We start from the raw sequence: 27,253 nt of genomic DNA on the forward strand, positions 1-27,253 counted from the left end.
ATTGGGTCATAAGGAGCATTATTAACAGTAATCGATAAATATAGATCTTTTCTATCCAACTCCATGGGATTTTTATGCAAGATGTAAATTCTGGAAACTCTATGGATTTCTCGTCAAGTGCTGAACTTTTCAGTGTGACTTTGTGTTTTGCTTTTGGGTTTTTGATTTTTTAGATTAGTTGATGTATTTAGTTTTTTTTTTTAACTTTTTTAAAGTCTGATCACTAACAAAAAAAAGTCCAGTTTGTTTATTTATTTATTCCTTATTTTCAATATTTAGTTATGTTTATAAATTACTTAGAAATTGATGTCTCTAATTATCTCTAAATGACCTGTCACGTAAGCAAAACCGTTAAGTTTATGAGGGGGTAATTTGATTTATTTTTTATATATAATGAGGGACTCGTTTTAAACCATTCTGAAAAATCAGGAGCACTTTGAAATAAGGTATATATTTCGGGGGACATTTATGAAAATAATCCTTATGAAAAAGGAAACTCAAAATAGACTACACCAGCTTGTGGGTATATCCATATGAAAAAGGAAACTCAAAATAATCCTTATGAAAAAGGTTTTCTTGATGTAAATTTTTCGTAATGAGGGATTTGTGAAATTCGAGAGAGTTGTAATCTCCATGGATTCAACAAGAGTATAGATCGAATTTTTTAAGCGGAGTTCGTGAGGACCATAATTGGTCGAACATCGTTAATAATTATGCTAAAAAGTTTTTCCGTTAACTTTAAACTTTTATTTATTTTTGCATAGCTTTTTTTATATTAATGTACAATATTCATTGAAAGCTAACTGGCAAAAAGTACAAAGGATTTTCGCATAGTTAAACAAACTTGATCATGTTCATTATCATAATATTTCTATCACCATAAAATATATTGCACTTTAAGTTTTAACTCTTTTTATATAATGCCTATTAAGCCATGACATCTTTAAAAAAAAAAAAAACGTATACATTTTGAAAGTTTAAAACTATTCTTATTTAATTTATTATTTCTTTAATAATAACAAAGTTAAAGTTTAGGCACTACAGTACATTCTCGTCGTAATAATTTGTCCACAGACGTCAACACAAGCTAGATCACAGTCGATTTAGTAAGCAATTTTGGCAAAGCCATAAGAGGAAACTTTCTGTGCACGGTTAAACCACTTGTCTCTGTCATATCCAAGTCCTCCCCTCTTGCTCCATCAGGAAGTTGCCAATCAAAATTGTGAACGACATTGGCCAAAGCAATTTCGTTAACAGCCATGACAAAGAGAATCCCTGGGCAACCACGCCGCCCGGCACCGAACGGAATCAATGCGAAGTCCTGCCCTTTGTAGTCCACAACGCTATTGAAGAATCTCTCGGGTTCGAACTTCTCCACATTGTCCCACGTCCTCGGATCTCTCCCTATCGCCCATGCATTGATGAAAACTTGACACCCGGCTACGACGTCGTATCCTTTTATCTTGACGTCTTTTCTTGACACTCTTGGAACTAGTAGTGGGACAGGAGGATGTAACCGGAGGGTCTCTTTGAATACTGCCTTCAAATAAGGCATTTTCTCTAAATCGTCCTCTGTGACGCCTGTTTTATGACCAACGATTGTTCTCACCTCGTTTTGAAGCTTTTTCATTGCCTTTGGATGCCTAAGGAGCTCAGTCATTGCCCACTCTAGAACTGTGTATGTGGTGTCCGTGCCAGCCGCAAACATGTCCTGCAAGAGCCGTACACACATATATATACTTTAGACAATAGTGCTAGAGACGCCAATTTTAAAGATTATCACTGTCATGTAAATTTATAAAATAATATATTTAAGGTTGGTTTTAAAATTTATGCCCCTAATACTATTAAAAAAATAAAAAAATTATTCTCACCGTTGTCTCCTGAATTTTAAGGTTATTTTCAATTTGTTCTCTAAAATTTAAAAACTCTCACTTTACCTCCTAAACTTTGAATTGTTCTTACTTAACCCCTTTTATTGTAATTTTTGTTAAAATCGGATGGAAAGAGACAGGGTTAAGTGTAGTCATGTAGTTTTTATCTGTTTTATTTTTTTAACTAAAATTCAAACAGAAAGACCACGCGACTGTGTTATTCTTTTTTTTTATATTTTTTTAACAGAAATTGCAACGTAAGAGGTTAAGTGGAAATAATTCAAAGTTTAAGGGATAAAATGAAAATTTTTAAAGTTTATGGGGCAAACTAAAAATGACCTTAAAGTTCAGGAAGTATGATTTTTTTTTTTTTCTGAAGTTTCATATTTTCATCACTAAAGCTTTTCATATGTATTTAAATCTCATGTTAGATTAGCGTGTAGTATCTCACGGATTGGTTACCACTATTGAAAATTTCATATACTAAGGGCAAGAGAAATGATGTAGACTCGTGTGAATTTCCTCTATTTTTCAAAACCTCTTACTAAAGTCACTGAAAATGTCTTTCAAACCCATAAACTAAGGCATACACTGATTTCCATCACATCTCCCCCCTCCCATCTTTGAGACAAACAATATTAGTGCCCTCCATATATACCCTTCGAATAAATAGGGGCGATCACGTGAGATAAGCAATATAACATGACCAAAAGAAAAAAAAAAAGACAGAACATTTGAATTTAAATGTCTAAAAAAAATAAAAGAAACCAAAGCACAACATGGAATAAGAAATTAGTTGGGACTAGTGGAAAAAAAAAGTACATAGTTTGCCATATTTTGTGGGTGTTTATTATTTATATCATTCTAAATAATTGTGTCATTGAGACTTTTTATTTTCTTTTTATCAATTGAATGACAATTGTTTATTTTTTAATAGAGTGTCGAAAATAATAATTTTTACCATCTTAAGTGGTACTTTTTATTTTTTCCACAGTTCTAAACAAAATTAAAAAACAACAAGGGTAATTTTGACAAAAACCCCTTAAAATAGTACCATTAAGGATTTTTGAGTTTCAACATTAGCCTATTAAATTTTTCCCATTGGAGAAAGTAATTTGACAGATTATTATCGATAATTTGACAGATGTCGCCGGCGGCGGGTCTCTGGTCGCCGGTGGCGGACGTAATTTAACATATTATTGTTTAAAATTTGACAAATTATTATTTATAATTTGACAGATTATTATCAAAGGGGTAGCTTATCATAGTAAAAGGGTAGAACTTCGAAGGATGTATTTAAAGGTCTGTTTTTGTAATTTCTCAAAAAAAAACAAAAAAAAAAACAAAACAAAAAAACAAACAAACAGAGAGAAAGGCTTACCAAAATGAGAGCCTTTATGCAAGTTCTATCGATAGGAAAGCCCAACAAGTTCTCCTTCTGAATCCAAAGCAAAATATCCACCAGATTATCCTTGTGCCGATCTTCATTCAGGTCATCAACATGTTCCTTATGTTCTTCAACAACTTTCTCCAAAAACTCATCAAAATCCTTAGCCACCTTATCCATTCTACCATACAATCCATTAACATGGCTCAACCAAGCAAGCATCGGAATATAATCCCCAACGTTGAAAATCCCCAACAACTCCCCAACCCCCCCGAGAAGCTCCTTAAACTCCCTTCCACTCTCGCCATCATCACTGTACTTCCTTCCTAAAGCAACCCTACAAACGACGTCATTTGTAAGCCCGGCGAAAAGCTCGCTCAAATTCACGGCCGAAGAAGAAGAGCAAGAGTTGTGAATTTTGTCCGCCATGAGCTTGGTCTCCTCTTCTCGCACGCCGCGGAACGACTTGACCCTAGCGTTGCTCAGAAGGTGGAGAACGCATGTGCTTCTCATCTGCCGCCAGTACTCGCCGTAGGGCGCCGACGAGACGTCTTTGAAGTCGTAGAGAAGCTTCTCGGAGGAGGCCATCCTCGGCCGGTCGCAGAAGGCGAGGTCGTGCGTCTTCATGACCTCTCGGGCGGTATCCGACGAGGAGACCACGAGGACCGGCACGCTGCCGAGGCGGAGCAGCATGAGGTCATCTCCGTGGCGGCGGCTTAAGTCGCGGAGGGTTCGGTGAGGGTAAGGACCGAGCTGGTGGAGGTTTCCGATTATCGGAATAGACCGCGGAGACGGCGGCAAGTTCTTGTTGTTGGTACTACTACTCTTATTGGAGGACCATAATTTGTAGAGAATGACGGGGAAAATTATGCCTAATACGATGGTAATTAAGGAAGAGGGATTGGAAAAGTTGTCTTGTAATAGTGTTTTCAACATGATTTGCAGATGAAAATCTCGTTGGACGGTTTGGTTTGTCAAGTTTTTTTCGTTGCGTCTGCGTACGCAACTTTGTCTTTAAGTCGAGATATATATATACTGTGTGTGTGTGTGTGTGTGTGTGTGTGTGTGTGTGTATATATGTAAGTATGTATTGCAGAACACACGTGAATAATAATCATACACGTATCTAGTTACAAGGCACCAAGTGGCAGTGACTTCCAAAAAAACCAAGTGGCGGACATTGGAAGGATGAGTTCAAATCTCCTTTTTCTGTCACTTTGCTGCAAAACTTCAATGAGTGGTTAGATTTATGTCGAAACTTATTTAAAAATGTTCTATTATTTCATTCACTCATCTCATGTATTCACGTTTTCAACGCGTGTTTAAATATAGATTCTAATTTTATTTTATGTTTAGATTAATTATACTTTAACTTCATATTCAAACAACCGTTCCGTTTTGCAGTTTAATTAGCATATGGAGTCCTATTTTTTTGGTGTTTTGTATACCACGTATACAAGTAGGGGTGAAATTCGGCCGGGTAGGATCGGATTTTTGGTAAGATTTGGACCGGCCCTCAAGAATCGGGTTCAGAAAACTGTGGGCCGCAACAGGTAACTTGGATCTAGAACCTGTACACCATTCAGTTACCTCGGATCGGCCAGGTTATTTCGGGTAAACCAACTCCAAATTTCTTGCTTCTTTGCTGCTTTGCCACAGGTAAATCAAAATAAGAACGTTAATGTCAGGTAAATGAATGATAGACCAAGGAAAACGATAACCACAAATAATTGAAAAAATTAAACATAACATCGAATATTATGAGCAACTTCGATCCAATATCAAAAGTAAAACAAAAAAAAAATGAAAATGAGAGAGGAAGAGTATGAGAGCGAAGCCTCTGCTTCTAACATTCAATAGTAAGGGATTCTGTGAAAAGAAGAAGAGGAACGGCGGCGGAGGTGACTGGTGAGGACTGAGGAAGTAAGAACAAATGGCGAGGGAAAGACTACGGAGGAACGGAGCAGAGGCGAGGCGAGGCAAGGAGAGCGGCGCAAAAATGAGAGAATGAGAGAGAGGGAGAAGACTTCAAGACCTAGGGTTTTTTTTTTTTTTAAGAACGCCCTTACTTTTGCAATTCGGCCGGGTCGGGGTATAATCGGGTCTTGGAGGCCCGGCCCGCGCCCCTATCCGCAAATTGCGGGTTAACACTATTTGAAACCGGAAAACAAAAAAAAAACAAAAAATGAAGTATTCAGTTCGGGTGGGCAGGTTAATCGGGATTGGGGCTAATTCTTACACCCTTATATACAAGCATTCATTTAATTAGGTCATTAAATATTGACATAAACATATCTATATCGATAAATGTTTGATTATGAATAGTTTATTAACAAAAAAATACCCTAAAGGAAAATATATTATAGAAAATAATAAATGCAAATTTTAAAAAAAAAAAACTTTGTTATGGGGAAAAAGACATTGATGGTGGTAACTTGATATTTTTTTTAAAAAAAAAAATTAGTTTTTCTTTATCTTTTCCTTTTTCCCTTTTCAATAGTAAAATCAATAATTGATAAGGTTAGAGTATAAATTTAGGGTGTTTACACATTTGCTCCTGAACTTCTAGGATTTTAGCAACTTACGTCCTGAACTTTTAATTTTTGTAAGCTGTCCTCTCAATTTGTAAAATTGTTATAATATTCCCCATTTTAATGATGTTGTATTAAATTAGTGTTTAAGCAACACATTCGATGAAAAGTTCTAACATCACAATTCAAATGTACGTAACACAAATCTTTAAATTTAATACACAAGTCCTAATATATATTTAAGGATTATTATCATTTATGCCTCTGAATTTTATGGTCATTCCTAGTTTCCCCCTAAAACTTTAAGAACTCTTACTTTACCCCCTTAAATTTTGAATTATTCCCATTAACCCAGTTTATTGTAAATTTGTTTAAAAACATATAGAAAAAATAGAGTAATGCAGTTATATAGTCTTTCTGTTTAAATTTATGTTAAAAACAATCAAATAAAAACTACATGGTCACACTTAACCTCGTCTTTTTTCACTAATTTTAGCATAAATTCTTATGAAAAGGCTTAATAGGGCAAATTCAAAGTTTGATGGACAAAGTGAGAGTATTCAAAATTTAGAATGTAAAGTGAGATGACCTCAAACTTCAGGAGGCACCAGTGAAATTAATCATATATTTAGGGGTTGTTCGTTTCCACCCAAACTCAAAAAAAGTTTGAACTCAAGTTACAACTTTATTCAAGTTCATGTTCTTTTGTAAAATTTGAGTTTGAACTTGAGTTTTAACTTGAATTTTAACTTGAGTTTGGAGTTAAAATCTGAGTTTAAGTTTTTCCTTCAACTCAAGTTCCTAAACTTAAACTCAAGTTAATGAACAATACTTTTTCTATTCTTAAAAATGCTATAATTTTTTCGTTTTAATTCCGATTGAGATGATTCTTCTCTTATGCGTTCACAATGAAAACGATATAAGTTTGCCCAAACATTGGTTATGACCGAGTTGTTGAAATCTATGGCCGAGTTCAAGAACCTCTCATGCTTAAACTCCTCCAATTCGTCCCACAAGGCGGGATCTCTTCCAATTGCCCAGACATTGGTTATGACCGTGGTCCTTGCCGCTATGTCATAGCCCATTATTTTGGTGTCTTGCCGTGATTCTCGAGGAACTATCAATGCAATTAGGGGATGCAACCGAAGAGTCTCTTTGATTACAGCTTTCATGTAAGGTGTTTTGTCGAGGTCACTCTCAGATATGTATGATTTTCCTTTGGCCATGCCAGTCACCTCCTCTTGCAATTTCTTGAGGATTTTTGGATGTCTTAAGAGTTCTATCATTGCCCATTCTAAGGCTGTGTAGGTCGTGTCACTTCCACCAGTAAACATGTCCTAAACTGTGGCGACCCTGCTCAGTGGCCGTCACTGTAGCTGAATTTTAACTCGTACTTACTGAAGTTTTCTTAGAATTTACGGAACATTTTTTTTTAAAGTCCTATAATAACATATACTATGAATTGTGAAACATTCAAACCTTAATATATATATATATATATGATTCTCAAAACATGTAGATATATCTATATGTATATACCTACTCTTTAAATCCTGCTTACTAATTGCCATAATCCACAAAACCATTTAACATATAGTTTCAGAATAATAATTAGTAAAACTATTTATAACATAAAACTGATTACGGAAATATTTGCTAGCGGTATCCATTTTCTGATCTCCATATCGTTCGTCCACTCGCCGTCAGTCCATCAGGCATTATATGCCAGTTGCTTACCTACAGTATAAACATTCTATAATGAGCTTTCGCTCAGCAAGTAGGAACTATCTCTCGCAAAAATAATTATTAAGTTCACATGAATAAATATGCATGAACTGATTATGCTTAATTTTGATGTCTTATCATAGTCTTATTATCTTATCTTATTTTTCTTACTGATGGGCCCGAGTGCTCGTACGACTTACGCGCAATCATCGGGACGTGAGGGTTTGTAAGGTCCCCCATGACACCGTGATTATAACTGAACTGAATGCCTCCCTCTCAGAGGAAATTATTTTTTTTTCTTCTCCCTTGGGAGCCTAAGCCACCTCCCTCTCAGAGGCTGGTACGGCACTCAACTGAGATTATTCTTATAAGTTCTTCTTGACTTATTAAGGTGTATGAAATATGACATAGCATAGCATACTATAACATGAAATGTACTCAAACACATATAATTAGTGTGCACTGCTTAAGTGTATGCAACATGACATAGCATCGCATACAATACTGAAAGCATAAACATGCATATATAACATGTGTAACTTTCTCTTTAAAATCTATTCATACTGTAGGCGAGATTCCTAGTTACCTGATTTACAGAGCTGGCATTCACTTTTCGCCAAACAGCCTAGTCTCTTACTTGCTTACTTCTGAAAATGAACACCCATTAAGAGTGTGAGATTAACTGTCGTTTGCTATTTTATTTTAGCAACTTATGAAGGAAAATCTAACCCTTTTCATAAGGCATGTATTCCTCTAATTTACTAAAGGATAATAAGGATCAATTTATTAAATTCTCAAAATCTTATTTTTCTTAATTGACATTAACATCTATTTGCCTAGATTGAAAATCAATTACCCAATCTAGTAATTTATCCTCCATAATCTACCTCATTGGACTTGTTATGCCATTAAGGCCCAATTCGGCCTTGAACTTATTCACGGCATTCTAACTCTTAGGACGTTAAAATTTAAACTCAAACGGGGTCTCTTGAATGAATGCGAGCGTTGGACCCACATCCAATCTTTAGAAATCCTAAGGTCCTATCACATTGGGCTTATTGGCCCGTCGGGATGATTTGCTCGATAAACCATTAAATTCTTTAAAAGAAAGCATTTTTCTTGAAAACTTTCTTTACGAATACTTTTGTTAAACGAGGTTTAATACCATAATATTTTGCTGAAATCACACCTCGGGTTCTTTGATAATTTTTTATTAAAAACCAACACTGTGTCAGTTTCGTTTTGTTAAACCGTGCAATTTCTGACATCTGCATTTTACTGCATTTTAGAGTCAGATTTCAAAATTTTGTTCTTTGCGACAATTCTTCGTCTCGTGGAGATCTAAAATTGTCATTTTTGGTGAAAGTTAAAATTCAGCCTTTAAAGGCCTCGTTTGGCTGAAAACATTGGCTACTGTTTTTTTTTTTTTTTTTTTTTTGCTGTAGGAATGCTATAGCAATATTTTTAAAATGTTGTAGGAATGTTATAGCAATGCTGTAGCAATTTTTTAAAATTGTGTTGGATAGCCTGTCCATTTTTATAAAAATGGCTTCAAACTTACTTTTAGAGTTAAATTTAGGTTTTGTCATAGTCACAGAAAACGTTCAAAACATCGAGAACTATAAGTTCAAGTTTAGAAATACTGAAAAATCTCATTCTAGGGTCCTCATTTTTACATTCAAAGTAACCGGATATTGCTAATCAAACTAACCTCAACACTCACAAAACCAACATAAAACCCTTATTACAACTCATTTCCTCAAGAATCACAAATTACATCCATAAATTCAACCTTAAAGTTGGTTAGAAAATAATGGAGAAGAGTTTGAGAACTTACCCTTGAAGAACTCTCTCTCTTGAAAACCCTTGAACTCTAAGATTTATTAATGGCTTGGAACTAGAAGAGTATAAGGAAATTTGAGAGGAATGTTTCTACATTTCAAACTTTACTAAAACATGAGAAAGAGAGGATTTAGAGTTTATACCCTTGGAGAAATGCTTGACTAGACTCCTCCTAGAATCATTTGATCTCCTTCTTCTTCCTCTATTGCTTGCTAGTGGTTTAAGATTTGGAGAATGAGAGAAAAATTTTGAGAGTATGGGTGTAATGTGTGTGGCAGGTTTTGGGGTGGAGAGAAAATGAGAGGAGTAAAAAAAATGAGGCTTAGCTTATGGTGGTTCCTTTTATAGACAAGTTAGTGATCATTTATTTAACCCCAATTCACTCTATTAATCAACCAAATTTTAGTTCAAATTCCCCATGCATGGCCGGTTATAGATGGAGAAAAGAAGGAGTAAATATGCCATGATTTCCCCTTCAACTACTACTATCACATCACCTTACCATGAAATCCTCTAGCACACTCAACTAGCCAAGTTTTGCTCTAATTTCACTATGCATGGCCGGCCAAGTGGAGAGAGAGAGAAAAAAATATAACCTACCCCCTTGTACTTTTGGCCACTCACTCAAGTTTTCCCTTAAAACTGATCAAAATTATACTCGCTGTAATTTTTTCATGTATATATATACTGGATGCTAATTTGTATTGTGCTTGGAGATTCTTGGAATTAAGATTCTCAAACTGTATCTGTACTGAAAATTCTTCCGCCTTAAAGTACGGCGAGAATTTAATCGATCGAATTTACTTGATCGTAAAACATGTACTTAACATGAAATCTGCTACAGAATTTAGAAATACAATTGTTAATTCCGTAAATCCTTCAGTCATAAAAATATAACATAATATATTTTTTTCTAGGAAAAATTCTTGACCTAAATACATAAATTGCATTATTTAAATTCTGGAATTTTCTTGGTCATTACATAAACCAACAAAACAAAGGACATCAAATGAGGATAACCAAAGTTAACAAGACATTTATTAAATAAAAATAAAAATCACAAGATACACCATTTATTTCCAATTTTCCACACTCTAGCAAATTCTTTCTCGTGATCGAACGTTATAGGGAGATGTGTTAAATTTATTTGTTAGTTTTTTTCTTTCTTTAAAAAAAAAAGGTCTGGAATTGCAACGGATAATGGAAATTGACCCTAAATATTAGATGATAGAGCCTTCGAGATTGTTCTTCACTGTTATACACCACCATCGGTAATTAAAATGTTATTATTTATTTATGTTTCTCAAGGACGCTAATATTATTTGTTAGTGAATGAATGCATTTTGAAACTAGTGTTACACCAACTCTATGTTGCCCCTAAATATATTATTTAGGCCATACAAAGATAATATGATATTGGCCGAAAAGGTAATTACAGTATATATTTTCAAGCAATTAAAGATATGATTGGGATGATTAGCAAAAGATATGATTAGGGCAGCGCATGAATTTCACCGTTGAAAAGAATGACAATGAGATAAGATATTGCAACTTGTAAGAAAGGAGAAAAAAGACCCAAGGGATCACGGGCTTTTGATAAGGTTGGAAACTTCGCAGTAATTAATTATTGACAGCCACAAATATATGGGAGAAAGAGGGAAATAGGCCAAGACTTGAGATGAATTAAAATTAATAGGCCAATAGTTTACATAAGTTAATAAATAGGTTAAATTACTGTTTTCGTCCATAACTAGTCTGGTTATGAACCATAACTTGACAAATTATTGTCCATAATTGTCCATAACTTGTCTGACTATGAATCATAACTTGACAAGTTTATCCATAACTTATCTGGTTATGAACCATAACTTGACAAGTTATGGCCTATTAATTTCTATAACTAAAAATTGGCCTATATACTTTCTTAAGCTTTTCATATTGACCTATTTTCTACTATTTTCCCAAATATATTTATGCTCAACCCACCTAAATATCCTCAGCCACATACATACGTGTGAACCAGATCATAGCTTTATGTTCAACTAATATTTGAGACGTCTAAATTTAGACAAATGATTGCCATCCATTAGCAACCTTCCAAAGCCAATAGTTCACTCAAAATCACACAAACATAAGTTCATATGTACTATGTAAGATTAAAATAATGACTTAATCACGACTTTTAGATTATTTTGTATCAATGATGATGAATATAAGGTATTTTCTTATTGAAGAAAAGATCTTCACGATTATGCGGGACAGCTATTAATTGCTCATTCACCCGCTTTGACCTTAGGACACTTTGTTATGTGATGTGGGATTGGGCCGATGTATCCCTTTGTTTGTGTTCACTTCGTGTTCTTTTAATAAATTTATTATACGATTAAAATATCACATTAATTAAAATATCACGTCATATTTAATTAAAAATCATAATATGACATGACATCACTGAGAACACGAAAATAGATAGAAAAAATAAGATTATGAGCCCAATTCATGTGACGTGATACAATTCTCAGCGAATATTGTCATACATCAACCTCCGCAATTTTATACCTTAATTAGTTAATTAATTAATCAATTTTTGCTTCTTTATTTTATTTTTATAGGAATTGCTTCTTTAATTTGATCTTTGGAATCGTCGGCCGGATGTTTAAGGCGTACTGAAGCAGTTTATCGCTCCGGTTAAAACTAAGCATGTCCTTTTGTGTTCTGTATAAATACACACGCTAATCAACACAATCATATATATTGTGTGTATATAGAATATATTCAAGAAAATAACAATATTTAATAAAAAAACAAAATTAATCTTCGGCTCGTGGTTTAATTTCATTTACCGAAGTAGATTTTGCATCATTATTGATCCGATTAAAACTAAGCATGTGATATTTTTGTCTTTTGCATTAATATTTGCTGTAATACATACGATAATCAACACAATCATTTTGTATTGTATATATAGAATATATTAAAAAAATAAAATATTTAATAAAAACAAAATGCTTCAAGACGTGGTATAATTTCATTTATCGAAGTGGCTTCCTCTAGCAACAAATTAACGGGAAACATCATGAATGGCTTTTTTCTTTTTTCTTTAACCCACTTTAACCTTTTTCTTAATTTTTTTTTAAAATTGTTAAATTGTCTCCTCATTTTGTATATAATATACATTTGTTTGGGAGAGTTTTTACTTTTACTTTTAATCAGTAGATAAAGAGTGATAAAAACTTTGACTTTTTCATAAGTATTTGGAATAAAAGAGCTTAATGGGTCAAAACAATTTTTAAATTTTCTAATAAATAATAAAAGTGTTGAAATGAAATTTACAATGTTCTAATAAAACTCTGGTACAAATTTTAAAATTACTTTAAAAATGTTTTATTTAGAAACCATATTTTATAGCTTTAACTAAAAGCAATTCTAAAAAGCTGAAATACTTACGATAGATCATCTAAATATTACACAACTTTTGGAGCCAAGAAATCAAAACCAACTTTTAAGAAGCTCTTGCAAAAAAGCCGCAGCTTGACAACCACGGCTAAATTTTAATGGAACAACATACTGCATGTGTAACGTGCTTCACTATGATAACCCGAATCAAAATTATAGTCTTTGCCCTTCAAACGAGCTACCTGATTGCCCACAATATTTTCATCCAAATTATTTAACCGTCCTAATATTTTGCAATATTTTATTGATATTAAAAATAATTTATCAAATTAAAAGTTGAAGTGACAAGTCAATTTAGCGAATAGTTTGAAATCCGGCATTGTTCTAAAAAAAAAAAAAAAAAAAAAAAAACTGAAAGTTTGAACTAGAAGAAGTGTCAAATACACAAACAATATTTAAAAGTAATAAGTTGCTTTCGATTTGTATTTCTTTATCGAGCTGTTTTTGTCCTATACATTTTTTTCTAAACTACTATCTTAAGTTCAATGAAACAACGTGAACGCACAGAATCACACCAAGTATATAAAAAAAAAAAGGTTCCTATTTTTTTAGTTAGAATTATACCACTATATGTCTATATCATCTATTCTTAGCGCTTTTATATACATACATACATCCATACACATAAGGAAGACACATTTTCCACTTTCTTTTGAGAAAAACTTCCACATGAAAGAAAAATTTACTTAAGTTCTTTATATGTAGTCCCGGTGTCAATGACATGGTAACAGTCAAATATAAATAGAATATAAAAATACGAAATGGACAGCCCATGTCGTTTACCAATGGGCGTAGCCACGCATTTATTTATTGAGCTGTCGCCACTCGTAATTTAGATGGTGTCGTGATCGTTTCTATAAAAAGAGCGCCTAGATTTTTTCAACAACATTTTTTTAAGAATAATTTCATCGTGTTCCACATGGGATATCTTACTCATGCGCACATGGCGCCACGTCATCGTTGATAGCGGCCAAGTTTGACTACAAAAATATCGTACGCATGTCCACATGGGACGCACACAAAGCGGATTACATGAATCTTGATCGATTTAGCCACAATACTTGAATATTTCTTATGCATTTTATATTATATATTAGTCTAGAGCCTCGTTCATTTCACCGATTCGAGTTTTTAGTTTTAGGTTTTTACAGTAAAAAGCTCTCAGAAAATGTCACATCTAACTTTTTTTGCTACAGTGAAAAGCTCTCAAAAAATGTCACATCTCAGCTCGAATTGAAAACTCGAATCCGCGAAGTGAACGAGGCCTAGATCTACATCACAGACAAAAGTTTCCGTGGACTTAAAAATAATGATTTTTTTTTTAAAAAAAAGTCAAGCACGAAACTACCATGGAAACTAAAAACTAATTAAAAAAATTTAAGCTACGTTTGGTTGGAGGATTCAAACCATAATTTGAATCATGGTTCATAGTTCGCTACAGTATTTTATCTCACAAAAAATACACGTAAATTAAAAATGATTCTAATAACATGATTCTAATCCATAAACCAAACATCTCCTTATTAATTGAAAAAAGTTAATTAATTAAGAAACTCTGGATCATTACAACAAAAACAAAATGTAATGTTTTACTCAATTAACTAGATATGATAAAGATTTGGAACTGGGTTAGAGTGTATTTTTTAATGTTAAATTAAACATCAAAATAAAGAAATTTTAAAGTAAATTTTTCTTTCATGTGGAAAATGTGTATGGATGTATGTATGTATGTATATAAAAGCGCAGAATCATATATATATATATATATATATATATATATATAAATGAATGTGAGGATGGACAAATTATAAGGAAGACACATTTTCCACTTTCTTTGGAGAAAAACTTCCATGGCTCTCCTTGATAATTATTGGCCACTGGTTCCCACCATTTTTCTTCTAGTTTTGCTTAAGTTCTTTATCTTCAAGAAGAAACCAACAAAACCAGAATTCAATCTCCCACCAAGCCCTCCAAAACTTCCCATCATTGGAAACCTTCACCAGCTCGGAAACAACCCTCACATCTCTTTCCATCACTTGGCACAAAAGTATGGTCCAATATTTTACATGGAATTAGGTCAAATCCCAACAGTGATAATTTCGTCTGCTAGACTAGCGAAAGAAGCACTGAAAACCCATGATCTCGCTTTCGCAAGCCGTCCCAAACTCATCGCGGCCAAGTACCTCTTCTACAATTGCACTGACATGGGTTTCTCACCTTATGGAGCTTATTGGAGGTACATTCGGAAAATATGCATACTTGAGCTACTCAGTGCCATGAGGGTCCAATCTTTCAGCTTTGTTAGAGAAGAAGAAGTTGCCCGTCTTGTTCGTCGCCTCGCGGAGCCTTATCCCCGAACGGTTAACATGAGCAAGATGCTAGGGCTTTACGCAAATGATGTCGTTTGCAGGGTGTCTTTCAGGATGGACTTTTCGGAAGGAGGAGACTTTGATCAGAAGGGCTTCCAAAAGCTGCTTCAGGAGTTTCAGGAGTTGCTAGGAGGACTCAGCGTTGGAGATTTCTTCCCTTCTATGGAGTTTGTGCTCAGTTTGACGGGTATGAAATCAAGACTTGTGCACACCTTTAAGCGGTTCGATGAAATTTTTGATCAGATTGTGGCCGTACATCTCAATCCCAAGAGAGAAAAAGAGGAGACTAAAAAGGATCTTGTGGATGTTTTGCTTGATATTCAAAGGAATGGATCTGGGGAGATGCCTCTCACATTGGATAATGTCAAGGCTCTTATCCTGGTAATTATACTAAATATAACTTTTTTGTCTCCTTTCTTTTTTTCTTTTTTTTTTCTTTTCCTTCCTAAATTTTATCAAGAATTCAGATATGTAAACAACATAACCAAGATTTTATCATAATTTTCTACAGTACAGTTATTTTGGTCTCATACTGACATTGCATGTTTTTAACCGTTGTGCCCTGTTAAAATCAAATCAAAATAAAAACGTATACATAATAGATAGTATTTTATACAAACATAAACTACTAATAATACTTTATTTTTTCAAATCTTACTGTAAAATGTTACTTTCTGTTAGCAAAACAACCTCTGCAAATCCAGTTAAGACAAGAAAAGAAAAACACTCACGGAAACGATCTAGACACACCAAGAAGAAGAAGAATATTTTCTGGAAAGAACCTCAACACTTTATTAACAATCAAGAATACAATCGTTTGTACAAATCTCTTCTCTTCTCACAGAGCCAAGACTCCCTCTCTAAAGACTCTTTCTCTCTCTAGAACCGAGTAAAGTCACAAAGAAGATCTAATCCCTTATGTACAATTAAATCCCTAACTGAATACCCTTTGGATAACCCCAAAACCGACTCTGTTAGCCTATGCCAAATTGCTGTAACCAATTTGACCACGTGTCTTGGTCCTTTGTCTTAAGTGCTGAGTCTAGTAGCCACACACGTCTTCAACAATTCTCCACCTTGGCTTGACTTTTACTTTTCCATCACCTGAAGTAGTTTTAGGCAATGTTTGAACTTCTGACTGGCCAGTGACTTTGTGATCATGTCAGCTAGATTTTCCTCAGTTGCAACCTTCTCCAACTTGACTTCTCCCTTTGAGATTATCTCCCGTACAAAGTAGAGCCTCACATCTATATGCTTCGTTCGCTCATGGTACACCTGATTCTTTGCCAAATGAATCCCACTCTAACTATCACAGAACACTGTTGTAATTGTTCTCTGTGCACCCAACTTTGTTGCCATTCCTCTCATCCAGATTGATTCCTTTATTGCCTCTGTGACAGCAATAAATTCAGCTTCAGTGGTAGAGAGTGAGACTACATGTTGGAGATTTGCCTTCCAACTCACAGTATTACCACAAAATGAGAACACATATCCAGTCAAAGATCTCGTTGTATCCAAACAACCTGCATAATCGGAATCCACAAATCCAGTCACTTTGTCAACACTCTCCTCATGTCGTTTATACATCAATCCTACTTCAGTTGTTCCCCTGAGATATCTAAGCATCCACTTTACAGCTTCCCAGTGCATTTTCCCTGGTTTTCCCATGTATCTGCTGACTACACTCACAGCATAAGCCAAATCTGGACGTGTGCAGATCATGGCATACATAAGACTACCCACTGCACTTGCATAGGGTACGTTTGCCATAGAAGCTGCCCCTTCATCAGTTGTTGGTGAATCACTCATCGAAAGCTTGAAATGTTGTGCCAGTGGTGTGAGAACTGGCTTTGTATGCTCTATCTGGAACCTTTTTAACACCTTCTTTACATAATCTCTTTGAGAGATGAAAAGTGTTCCTGCTTTCCTGTCTCTGATAATCTGCATACCCAATATCTTGCTAGTAGGACCCAAATCCTTCATTTCAAATTCACTCTTTAGCAACTGCTTCATCTGCTCTATCTCAGTCTTGTTTTTGGATGCCACCAACATGTCATCTACATAGAGTAACAAGTGAATGACAGTGTCCCCATCAACCACTTTGCTGTAGACAAAATTGTCATATTCACACCTGTAAAAACCGTTTGTCACCATAAAAGAATCAAATCTTTTATACCACTGCCGAGGTGATTGTTTAAGTCCATATAAGGACTTTTGCAATAGACAGACTTTATCCTCATCACCCCCTTTAATAAATCCTTGTGGTTGTGACATATAAATGCTTTCCTCCAGTTCACCATGGAGGAATGCTGTTTTAACATCCAGCTGCTCCAGTTCCATATCCTCTTATGCAACCAAAGATAATAGCATTCGAATTGAACTATGCTTTACTACAGGTGAAAATACCTCATTGTAATCAATTCCCTCACGCTGTGTGAAGCCTTTAGCTACAAGCCTTGCCTTGTATCTTGGTCTTTCAACACCTGAGATTCCTTCCTTTACCTTGAATACCCATTTGCTGCCAACTATCTTCTGCCTCTTCGGTTTGTCAACCAGCTTCCAAGTCTTATTCTTGTATAGTGAACTTAATTCCACCCCCATAGCTTCTATCCAGTTATGAGCTTGTTCACTGTTAATTGCTTCAAAATAAGACTTTGGCTCCTCTCCACTCATCTCTTCGGCTGTAATGAGTGCAAAGGAGATCATTTCAGCATATCCAAACCTCTTTGGCGCTCTAATCTGCCTTCTTTGTCTGTCTCTTGTAAGGAGATAGTCTCTAGTGCCATTATCTTGTTCCAGCTCCAGCCTCCACCTGTTCTTCAACATCTTCAATTGTTGATTTGTGAGCAGTTTCTGATGGCTCCACCTCGAACTGAAACTTCTCTCCTGGCTTATCATGCCCCGGATTATTCCTTTCCACTGCTTCATTGTTGTACATTTCTGCTTCCCTGAACACTACATCTCTGCTGTTGAACGTTTTTGGCTCTCCTTTCTCTACACACCAGAGCCTATAACCCTTCACACCATCTGGATAGCCAAGAAACATGCACTTGAGTGCTCTTGGTTTCAATTTCCCTTGATTGATGTGAGCATAAGCCACACAGCCAAATACTCTCAAATTTTCCAGGCTTGGGGGATGTCCAGACCATTTTTCCTTAGGAGTCTTCAACTCTATAGCTTTTGAAGGACTTCTATTAACAACATACGCTGCAGTGACCACCGCCCTTTCCATGAGTATTCTATTCATCCTCTCAGCCAATCCATTCTGCTGCGGAGTTTTCCTCACTGTGTGATGTCTAGCAATCCCCACTTCTTTACAATATTGATTAAATTCATCACCATAAAACTCTAAGCCATTGTTTGTTCTTAATCTTTTAATCTTTCTACCAGTTTGGTTTTCTACAAGGGTCTTCCACTCCTTAAACCTACTGAAAGCATCACTCTTATTTTTTAATATGTAAATCCAGACTTTCCTTGAATAATCGTCTATGAGGGATAGAAAATACCTAGCCCTACTATGAGATGGCACTCGTGAAGCCCCCCAAAGATCACTGTGGATGTAATCCAGTGTCCCTTTAGTGTGGTGTTCTGCCATGGCAAACTTCAATCTCCTAGCCTTGCCATAGATGCAGTGTTCACAGAACTCCAAGCTTGTAATCTTGTCCTTTCTAAGCAAACCTTGCCTGCTGAGTTCCCTGAGTCCTCCTTCACTAATGTGCGCCATCCTCATGTGCCATAACTGAGCTGTTGTAATTCCTGTTTCTGAAATTGTTGCAGCAGTGCTAGCCACAGTTCTTCCCAGAAGCACATACAACCTGTTTTGTAGTTTTCCTTTCAATACAACCAATGAGCCTTTAGAGACTCTTAGCAAGCCTCCTTCAGCCTTATAGCAGTAACCCTGTGCATCAAGCATACCAAGAGAAATCAAATTTCTCTTAAGTTCTGGTATATGTCTAACACCTTGCAGAAGTCTCTCAACCCCATCTGCAAGCTTCAATTTGATGGAGCCAATTCCTAAGACTTGACAAGCCTTATTATTTCCCAGTAGCACCTGCCCTCCGTTACTCTTCTTGTGAGAAAGAAACCAGTCCTGATGAGGACACATGTGGAATGAGCACCATGAATCCAAGATCCATTCTGAGTGTGTCGTTTGATCAGTAACACACAAAAGATCAGCACTTTCATACCCATCTGACACCACATCTGCATCACCATCATCTTTAGCCTTAGCGCTTGCGTGCTTCTTCCTCTCTGGGCAGTCTCTTTTGAAATGGCCTTCTTTGTGACAAACAAAACATTTTCTTTTCCCCGTTTTGGACTTAGATCAAAAATTCTTTCTGTTCTTGAAATCCCTCTTCTCCGAACGTCCCTGAACATTCAATCCCTCTGTTGTAGCCTCCTCCTTTCCTTCTGATTTTTTCTTCAATTCTTTCGAAAACAGGGCTGCTTGAACCTCTTCCAGCGAAAGAGAATCCCTGCGTAGATCAACGTATCTGACAAATTCTCAAATTTGCTTGGGAGAGATCTGAGGAGCAACAGAGCCTGATCTTCATCCTCTATCTTAATTTCAATATTTTCAAGATCAAGAATGATCTTATTCAAATCGTCCAGATGATCTTCAAGAGATTAGTGGATCCCAATCAAATTAGGATTCTCTATTCCCTTAGATATCATTTCTCCATCCTCACAGTATATAGTATATAAAAAAAATGTTTATGAGCCATTTGATTTTCATGAGATTATGTGATCATCCAGAATATAGTATATAAAAAATTCTCAATAATATTCCTGTGGCCTCTTGGCAGGACATGTTTGCTGCAGGAACAGACACAACCTTCATAGTCCTTGACTGGGGAATGACGGAGCTCATTTTGAACCCTAAAGTTTTGGAAAAAGCACAAGCTGAAGTTAGAAGTGTAGTGGGAGAGAGAGAAGTTGTTTTAGAGAGTGATTTACCTCAACTCAACTACATGAAAGCAGTCATCAAAGAGACATTCAGGTTACATCCACCAGCTCCAGTTTTACTCCCAAGAGAATCCCTAGAACATGTTGTCATTGATGGTTACGACATTCCAATCAAGACAAGGCTCTTTGTCAATGCATGGGCAATAGGGCGAGACCCCGAAATCTGGGAAGAGCCAGAAACCTTTAAACCGGAAAGATTTCTCAATAGCCTTATCGATTTCAAAGGGCAAGATTTTGAGCTGATTCCTTTCGGGGCCGGTCGAAGAATGTGCCCGGCTATTACGTTTGGTACGGCAGCTGTTGAGCTTGCCTTGGCTCAGCTTCTCCATAGCTTTGATTGGGAGCTTCTTCCTGGTGTTACGACCAAGGATTTGGATATGACGGAAGTTTTTGGCATCACCATGCACAGAAAATATGGCTTGGATGTCCTTGCTAAACCACGTTTTCCTTGAACTAACTGAAGAATACTACTGTCCATTAAAAACTTGTGTACTATGTATATCTCCATACTCGTGATAAAATATGTATCCTATCAAGTCGTTTTTATGGCAATAATTAAATTCTGGAATGGTTGTGTAGAGAGTTGCGACTGATGTATTCCTCTCTGACGTGGCAAATTTAGATTTACTGTGTATTTTTTCTGTTTTGTTTACTTAGTGGGTAATTAGTTGTACAACTTGTATAATAAATACCAAATAAGGATTGCGGGTAAGTAATTTTTTCTTTTTTTTTTTTCTCTCAGATTGTTTTTCTGGTTTTAGAGAGAGATATATAGGAGGCTAGTCAGAGAAAGAAGAGAGTGAGAGAATTGAGAGAGCAAAAGGGTATGTGAGAGAATTCATGAAGATCTGGGTTTTGCTTTCAGTTCTTGGCTCTTGTATCGCTGTGAATCTGGTAATAAAACTTTTGACTTTCTTGGTTGTTCTCAGTTGAAGAGACAGCCTCAATTTCTCTGGTGTATTCTTGTTCGCTCGATTAGAGTGTCGGTTTCCTTGATCGTTCTGGAATCGTAAAGTGGGGAATTGCTCTGATTTCCTCACATGTTGCAATATTTTTCTTTGTTGTTTCCAAGTGGTACAATTTCAGATTCAAATTCCCTTTAATTCCATCAATATTTCTCTGCCGATCAGGCTCTTTTTTGGTAATCGAGAGGTTTTATCGCGACAAGGTTTTTTCTGTGGCCCCTTACTTTAAAAGGGTAGATCTCGAATCTTTCTTCATTGGAAATTTCTCTGTTTTTTTTTATTTTTTTATTTTTCTTTGCTCTGTTTTTGGATGCTGTTTCTTTATATTTTTTGGGTCCTTTCCGAGTTGTTGAGACGTTCATGACATTTATATTTTATTTCATTGCTTTTTAGTAGGGGTGTAAATCGGCCGGGTAGGGTAGGGTTGAGCCGAAAAATTGAGCCTACCCGACTAGTGCGGGTTGAGAAAATTTTAGGCCGCGACACTCTCTTAAGTCTACAAACCCGCAACCTTTCGGGTGACCTCGGGTAGGGTCCGGTTACTCCCGGGTAGGGTAGGGTTGAGCCGAAAAATTGAGCCTACCCGACTAGTGCGGGTTGAGAAAATTTTAGGCCGCGACACTCTCTTAAGTCTACAAACCCGCAACCTTTCGGGTGACCTCGGCCCGAGGTGTAAATCGGCCGGGTAGGGTAGGGTTGAGCCGAAAAATTGAGCCTACCCGACCAGTGCGGGTTGAGAAAATTTTGGGCCGCGACACTCTCTTAAGTCTACAAACCCGCAACCTTTCGGGTGACCTCGGGTAGGGTCGGGTTACTCGGGTTGGTGAAAACCAATTTTAATCTATGACTTCATCAATTTTACTCTAAGAGGCTCTTATATGCAAATAAATGATAAAATACTATTGTAGTAAATGAGCAATAAATGATATATGCAAATACTATTGTAGTAAATAATTACACAACAAAATTGCGGCATAATAAAATATAAAGACTAATAACTCATATCACAATATGCATAAAGCAAGAGTGATCTCAAGGACCACATGATCACTTTTTAGTCAATTAATCTGTGCTTGTTACATAAGAAATCATTATCAAACAGAACATGTTTTTCTTTCAATAGGGGGTCTAAATGCAACGTGAACAATTAAAACACTCACTTTGAAATCAAACACTTCCAATATAAATCAAGAATGTCCTAATTCAACAACTATGGCATACAAGCATTTTTTACACAAACCGTGAATCCAAAACATAAATAAGTTAATAGTTTAAAAGCATAAAGTCCATAAACTTATGAAAGTAAGAATTTGAAGTGTTGAACATTGTTTTACCTACTTTGAACATGTTCGGCCGGGTAGGGTTACCTCGGGTTCATGTAACCCCACCCCGCGCCCCTACCCGCGCAGTGCGGGTTAGGTATAATTCAAACCGAAAATTAAATAAAAAATTAGAAACCCGTGATTTTCGGGTAGGGTCGGCTCGGCTCGGCCGGGTTCGTCGGGTTCGGGGTGATTTCTTACAGCCCTACTTTTTAGTAATATCGAGTGGAGGGCTTATCAGAAAATAGAAATTTAGTTAATAATCTAGTTGGGATGTTATGTTAATTTCTCTAATTGTACATCTCTTTATTGGAAATTGGCACTACGTACCATAAGCTCTCCGCTTGTATATTGTGTTAAGAATACAAAGTTTACCAACGATCCGTAAATAGGCTAATAGAGATGTAAGCAAAAAGCAAGAAACAACCAGAAATAAATCTAAAAATCAGCTGGGAAGGAATTTCTATATAAGAACCAAAGTATCATTCTTTGTCAATATTTCAACGTCTACACAATATGCTTCATTCAAAACTTCTTTTTGGACAAAAACCAGTTGGAACGATCTAGAAAGAAAAAAGCATACATAATCACCCCAAATGGCCAACATATCAGTTAACAATAAATTAAAAATAAAAAATAAAAAATAAAAAAAAAAAAAAAACCTAAGCTGCATACTTTGGAACGGAAACCTAATCTGATGTCGCGTTAAATATCATTACTCGCCCTTCAATCTCCCAGACATCTAGCAGAAAAATATATCTACCATCTACTATATAATATAAGCCTCTTAAAGTAAGCATGTGTCATGGAATTTTTTTTTTTTTTTCTATTTTTGCCCTTTTTATTTTTCAATTGTTACTTTCTTGCATGTTTGTCTTTTATATATACTTTGTCTCTTATGTAACTTCCAACCAATTTTTTTTTTTTATGTGTCTCATTTATCATTTTTACTTTTCACTTATTTATTGCATACTCTTAATTTTCTCTTACCACTACAAGAAACAAGGCTATTAACGACCACAAAAAGTCGTTGTAAAAAACGCAAAGTCATCTCAAATACATTTTTTGGGACCACTTGTTGTGGCGAACCTATCGCTACAATTGATTCACCGCAAAAATAATTTTTGCGACGACAATCGTCGCAAATGAGTCGCTGTAATTATTTCATCGGTTATATCGTTAAGATGACATGACATTAATTATTTGCGACGACATTCTATGAATTAAGACGTCACAAAAGATGCAGAAATAGCTAACGTGGCTTATATTTTTTGCGACCACATTTATCGTCGCAAATAATATTTTAATATTTTATTTATTTATTCTCATTTTAATAATTCATGTTGTATATTACTATATATTTAAACCCAATATTAAATATAATTAATAAATAATAAATAATATAAATAAAATTATTATTATAAAAAGTAATTAATAAAATAAAATAAAAATGTAATTATAGTATAAATGTACGGAAATAAAAATTGTTACATTAATAAAAATTTAATCTCCTAAATTAGCAGCATCACTAGCATCACATTTGTCATTGTAAGTATTCTTCTACGTGTCGTAGAAGACTGCGTCTCGATCTGCGTTTCTCTTTCTCCCTCCATCTAATTCTACAAATATTATAAGAAAAATAATTAAATACATAATGCGATTTAAATAAAAAATATAATTAAACATTATGAGTATACTTACGGCGTCGTTGAGGTGCAGCATCGGGTGATGTAGAATGAATATATATAGTGATCATATAATACTGATGTAATTAATTTAATAAATTTATAATTATGTTTTAACATACCAGACTCACAGTGTGATGGCAACCTATAAGGATCGGGTGGAGGCGGTGCTCCCCCTAAAGAGCCAGCACAAGTAGCGATTGAGCCATACATGATTACCTGTTATGAAGTTTTATCAAATTTTATGGAAATTAACACAAGTTATATTGTAATATGTCTTTAACATTCTATTAACTATTTTATAATATTTATTTTTAATTTTTTTAATTAATAATATGGTACTAATTAAAATTTCCATCCAAATTTTTTAATCATCATATATATAATTCATTATTTTTAACTTCTTAATTTTTTCATAGGTCGCCTATTTTTTAATCATTATCACGTAATCATCATCAAACAAATTTCATACAAATTTCAATCTAATTACCATAAATTTCAATTTGAATTCTAATTTACAATTCACAAACTAAATTCAAAATCCAAAACAAAACCACAAACCACAACCAAAATACCAAAATCAATTTATAAAATACAAAGATATTAACTCACAAAATCTAAACCCGCAAACACTGGGGGTTGGAAAACGGTATGGCAGGATGGCTAGGAGGGTGACGGCGGCCGGAAAATGATGACAACAGCCGAAAAAACGGGCGGTGACGACGAGGTAAAAACTCCTTTTTTTTTTAGTTTTTCAGAATATTTTTCTCCGATTGATCTCCAATCCGGGTATCACCAAATCCGAATGGATCACCGAGACATACACAAGACCGCTTTTCGAACTCATGAGGGTCACTACGAGTTCAATGTTATGCCCTTTGGCCTAACAAATGCTCTGTCGACGTTTCAAGCAGCCATGAACCTAATTTTCAAACCTTTTTTACGGCGGTTTGTGATAGTTTTTTTTATGACATTCTCATCTATAGTAGAAGTTTGGAGGAGCATGGCCATCATTTTCGTTTGGTGTTGAATTGCCTAGTCGAGAACCAATTTTTTGCGAAGGGAAGCAAATGTCATTTTTTTCAAGGAACGGTAGAGTATTTGGGTCACTTAGTGTCCGGTGACGGGGTGAAGGCAGACCCTTCTAAGATCGAAGCGATGGTAGATTGGCTGCAGCCACAGAACCTCAAGCAATTGAGGGGTTTCTTGGGGCTCACGGGATATTACCGAAGATTTGTTGCTCACTATGCAACAATAGCTGCTCCACTCACCGAGTTGCTTAAGAAGGATAGTTTTAAATAGGCAGAGGACGCTTCCCAAGCCTTTGCAAGGCTAAAACAAGCTATGACAGTAACCCCGGTGCTCCATCTACCCTACTTTACAAAGGAATTTGTTGTCGAGACGGACACTTCAAACGTCGGAATAGGCGGAGTCCTAATGCAGGCTGGGCACCCTCTGGCATATTTCAGCAAGAAACTTGGGCCACGATTGATGGGAGCCTCAACCTACATAAGGGAACTACGGGCAGTGGTCGATGCCGTAGCCAAATGGCAACAATATCTACTCGGGCGGCACTTCATCATTCGGACTGATCATCGAAGTTTGAAGGAACTTCTTACTCAGGTAATACAGACACCGGAGCAGCAGCAATACATTAGGAAATTGATAGGCTACAAGTTCACCATTGAATATAAGAGTGGTAGGGAAAATGCAGTGGCGGACGCTCTTTCACGGCAACATGAAGAGACAAATATTCAACTCCGAGCAGCCATCTCCGCTGGCAGGTATGAATTCTTGGCTGACTTGAGGCGTGAAAACCAAGAGTGTGCGGATTTGCAGGAATTACACCAGAAGCTGCTCAGCAGAACTGGACTTGGCGCCTGCTATGGCATTCAAGATGGCCTGTTGCTCTATAAAAACAGGTTTCTGATCAGTAAGAGTTCGCGTTTGAAGAAAATGCTTCTCCAAGAATTTCATGATACACCCATGGGCGGGCACGTAGGAGTGGAAAGGACCTTGCTGAGGCTGAGTGCCAATTTCTTTTGGGAAGGTATGCGGAGGGAGGTTAAGGATTATGTGGCCTCTTGTCTCATTTGTCAGATGGTGAAGTACTCACCTACTACCCCTTACGGTCTCCTCCAGCCACTTGAGATTCCGGAACGAGTTTGGGAGGATTTGGCCATGGATTTTATAGTTGGGTTACCCAATTCCCACGGCAATACCAATATCCTGGTGGTGATTGATCGCTTCACCAAATATGCTCATTTTGGGTCCTTGCCGACTCACTACACCGCCACGAAGGTGGCCGACATATTTTCTCACATGGTCATCCGTCTACACGGCCTACCCCGCACCATCATGTCTGATCGCGATCCGATTTTCATAAGTGCCTTCTGGAAGAAACTATTCGAACTAATGGGCACAAGGCTGAAGATGAGTTCCGCCTATCACCCACAGACGGACGGGCAATCCGAAGTGACCAACCGGTATATGGAGCAATACTTGCGGGCATTCACAGTGGAGAACCCAAAGCAGTGGAGTAGGTTCCTTTCCTGGGCTGAGTATCACTACAACACGAGTCACCACTCCGCAATCGGCATGACTCCTTTTTAAGCCGTTTACGACAGAGTCCCACCGACAATTCTGACTTATACTAGAAGGGCAACTAGCATTCAGGCCGTGGAAGAGGACCTCTTAGCTCGGGATACGATCCTACAACAGTTGAAGCAGAACCTTGCCCAAGCTCAGCATCGGATGCAACAACAAGCCAACAAGAAGCGTCGGGACATGCAGTTTAACATAGGGGAGCTAGTCTTGGTTAAGTTGCAGCCCTACTGCCAGACCACCGTCGCGACACGACTCAACTCCAAGCTCTGCCGCCGTTACTTTGGGCCCTTTTCGATCATTGCTCAGGCCGGACCGGTAGCGTATACACTCGAGCTGCCTCCTGGAAGCAGAATCCATCCCACTTTCCACGTGTCCTTGTTGAAAGCTTTCAAAGGGGACCACCCAGGCACGAGCTATCCCTTGCCTGAGCTCAGCCTCGCCAATAGGCCCTTACTCGTACCAGTGGCTGTGCTGGCTGGACGACTTGTCATGGACCAACATACGCCCGTTAAACAAGTCTTGGTG

The 27,253-nt window shown here is 36.5% G+C and overlaps 3 protein-coding genes across 3 annotated transcripts; 1 reads left to right on the plus strand and 2 right to left on the minus strand.

Moving 5' to 3' along the window:
- Nucleotides 1-967: 967 nt before the first annotated feature.
- LOC21411678 (cytochrome P450 71A25) lies at nucleotides 968-4,279 on the minus strand. The gene is made up of 2 exons (XM_024169811.1): nucleotides 3,256-4,279; nucleotides 968-1,711 (listed from the first exon to the last, which is right to left on the minus strand). Exons 1-2 carry the CDS (start codon nucleotides 4,195-4,197, stop codon nucleotides 1,088-1,090), a joined length of 1,566 nt encoding a protein of 521 aa, XP_024025579.1. The 5' UTR covers nucleotides 4,198-4,279; the 3' UTR covers nucleotides 968-1,087.
- Nucleotides 4,280-5,326: 1,047 nt separating this feature from the next.
- Nucleotides 5,327-7,126, minus strand: LOC112092797 (cytochrome P450 71A6-like). Its single transcript, XM_024169825.1, has 2 exons — nucleotides 6,774-7,126; nucleotides 5,327-5,411 (listed from the first exon to the last, which is right to left on the minus strand). The coding sequence occupies exons 1-2, from the start codon at nucleotides 7,124-7,126 to the stop codon at nucleotides 5,327-5,329; spliced, it is 438 nt and encodes a 145-aa protein (XP_024025593.1).
- A 7,493-nt stretch (nucleotides 7,127-14,619) lies between these two features.
- Nucleotides 14,620-20,861, plus strand: LOC21401916 (cytochrome P450 71A1). The gene is made up of 2 exons (XM_024169813.1): nucleotides 14,620-15,565; nucleotides 19,990-20,861. Exons 1-2 carry the CDS (start codon nucleotides 14,666-14,668, stop codon nucleotides 20,599-20,601), a joined length of 1,512 nt encoding a protein of 503 aa, XP_024025581.1. The 5' UTR covers nucleotides 14,620-14,665; the 3' UTR covers nucleotides 20,602-20,861.
- Nucleotides 20,862-27,253: the final 6,392 nt, after the last annotated feature.

Source organism: Morus notabilis, unplaced genomic scaffold (genome assembly GCF_000414095.1).
Source record: "Morus notabilis unplaced genomic scaffold, ASM41409v2 Scaffold333, whole genome shotgun sequence".
NCBI lineage: Eukaryota > Viridiplantae > Streptophyta > Magnoliopsida > Rosales > Moraceae > Morus > Morus notabilis.

Bases quoted from the DNA above. Each gene is read 5' to 3' on its own strand.
- LOC21411678 (XM_024169811.1), bottom strand. From the start codon at position 4,197: ATGTTGAAAACACTATTACAAGACAACTTTTCCAATCCCTCTTCCTTA. The intron at 1,712-3,255 runs GTAAGCCTTTCT...CGGCTCTTGCAG, and splicing joins GCATAAAGGCTCTCATTTTG to GACATGTTTGCGGCTGGCAC.
- LOC112092797 (XM_024169825.1), bottom strand. From the start codon at position 7,126: ATGTTTACTGGTGGAAGTGACACGACCTACACAGCCTTAGAATGGGCA. The intron at 5,412-6,773 runs GTTCTTGAACTC...GGTTTCAAATAG, and splicing joins GAGGAGTTTAAGCATGAGAG to TGTTAACCCGCAATTTGCGG.
- LOC21401916 (XM_024169813.1), top strand. From the start codon at position 14,666: ATGGCTCTCCTTGATAATTATTGGCCACTGGTTCCCACCATTTTTCTT. The intron at 15,566-19,989 runs GTAATTATACTA...GCCTCTTGGCAG, and splicing joins ATGTCAAGGCTCTTATCCTG to GACATGTTTGCTGCAGGAAC.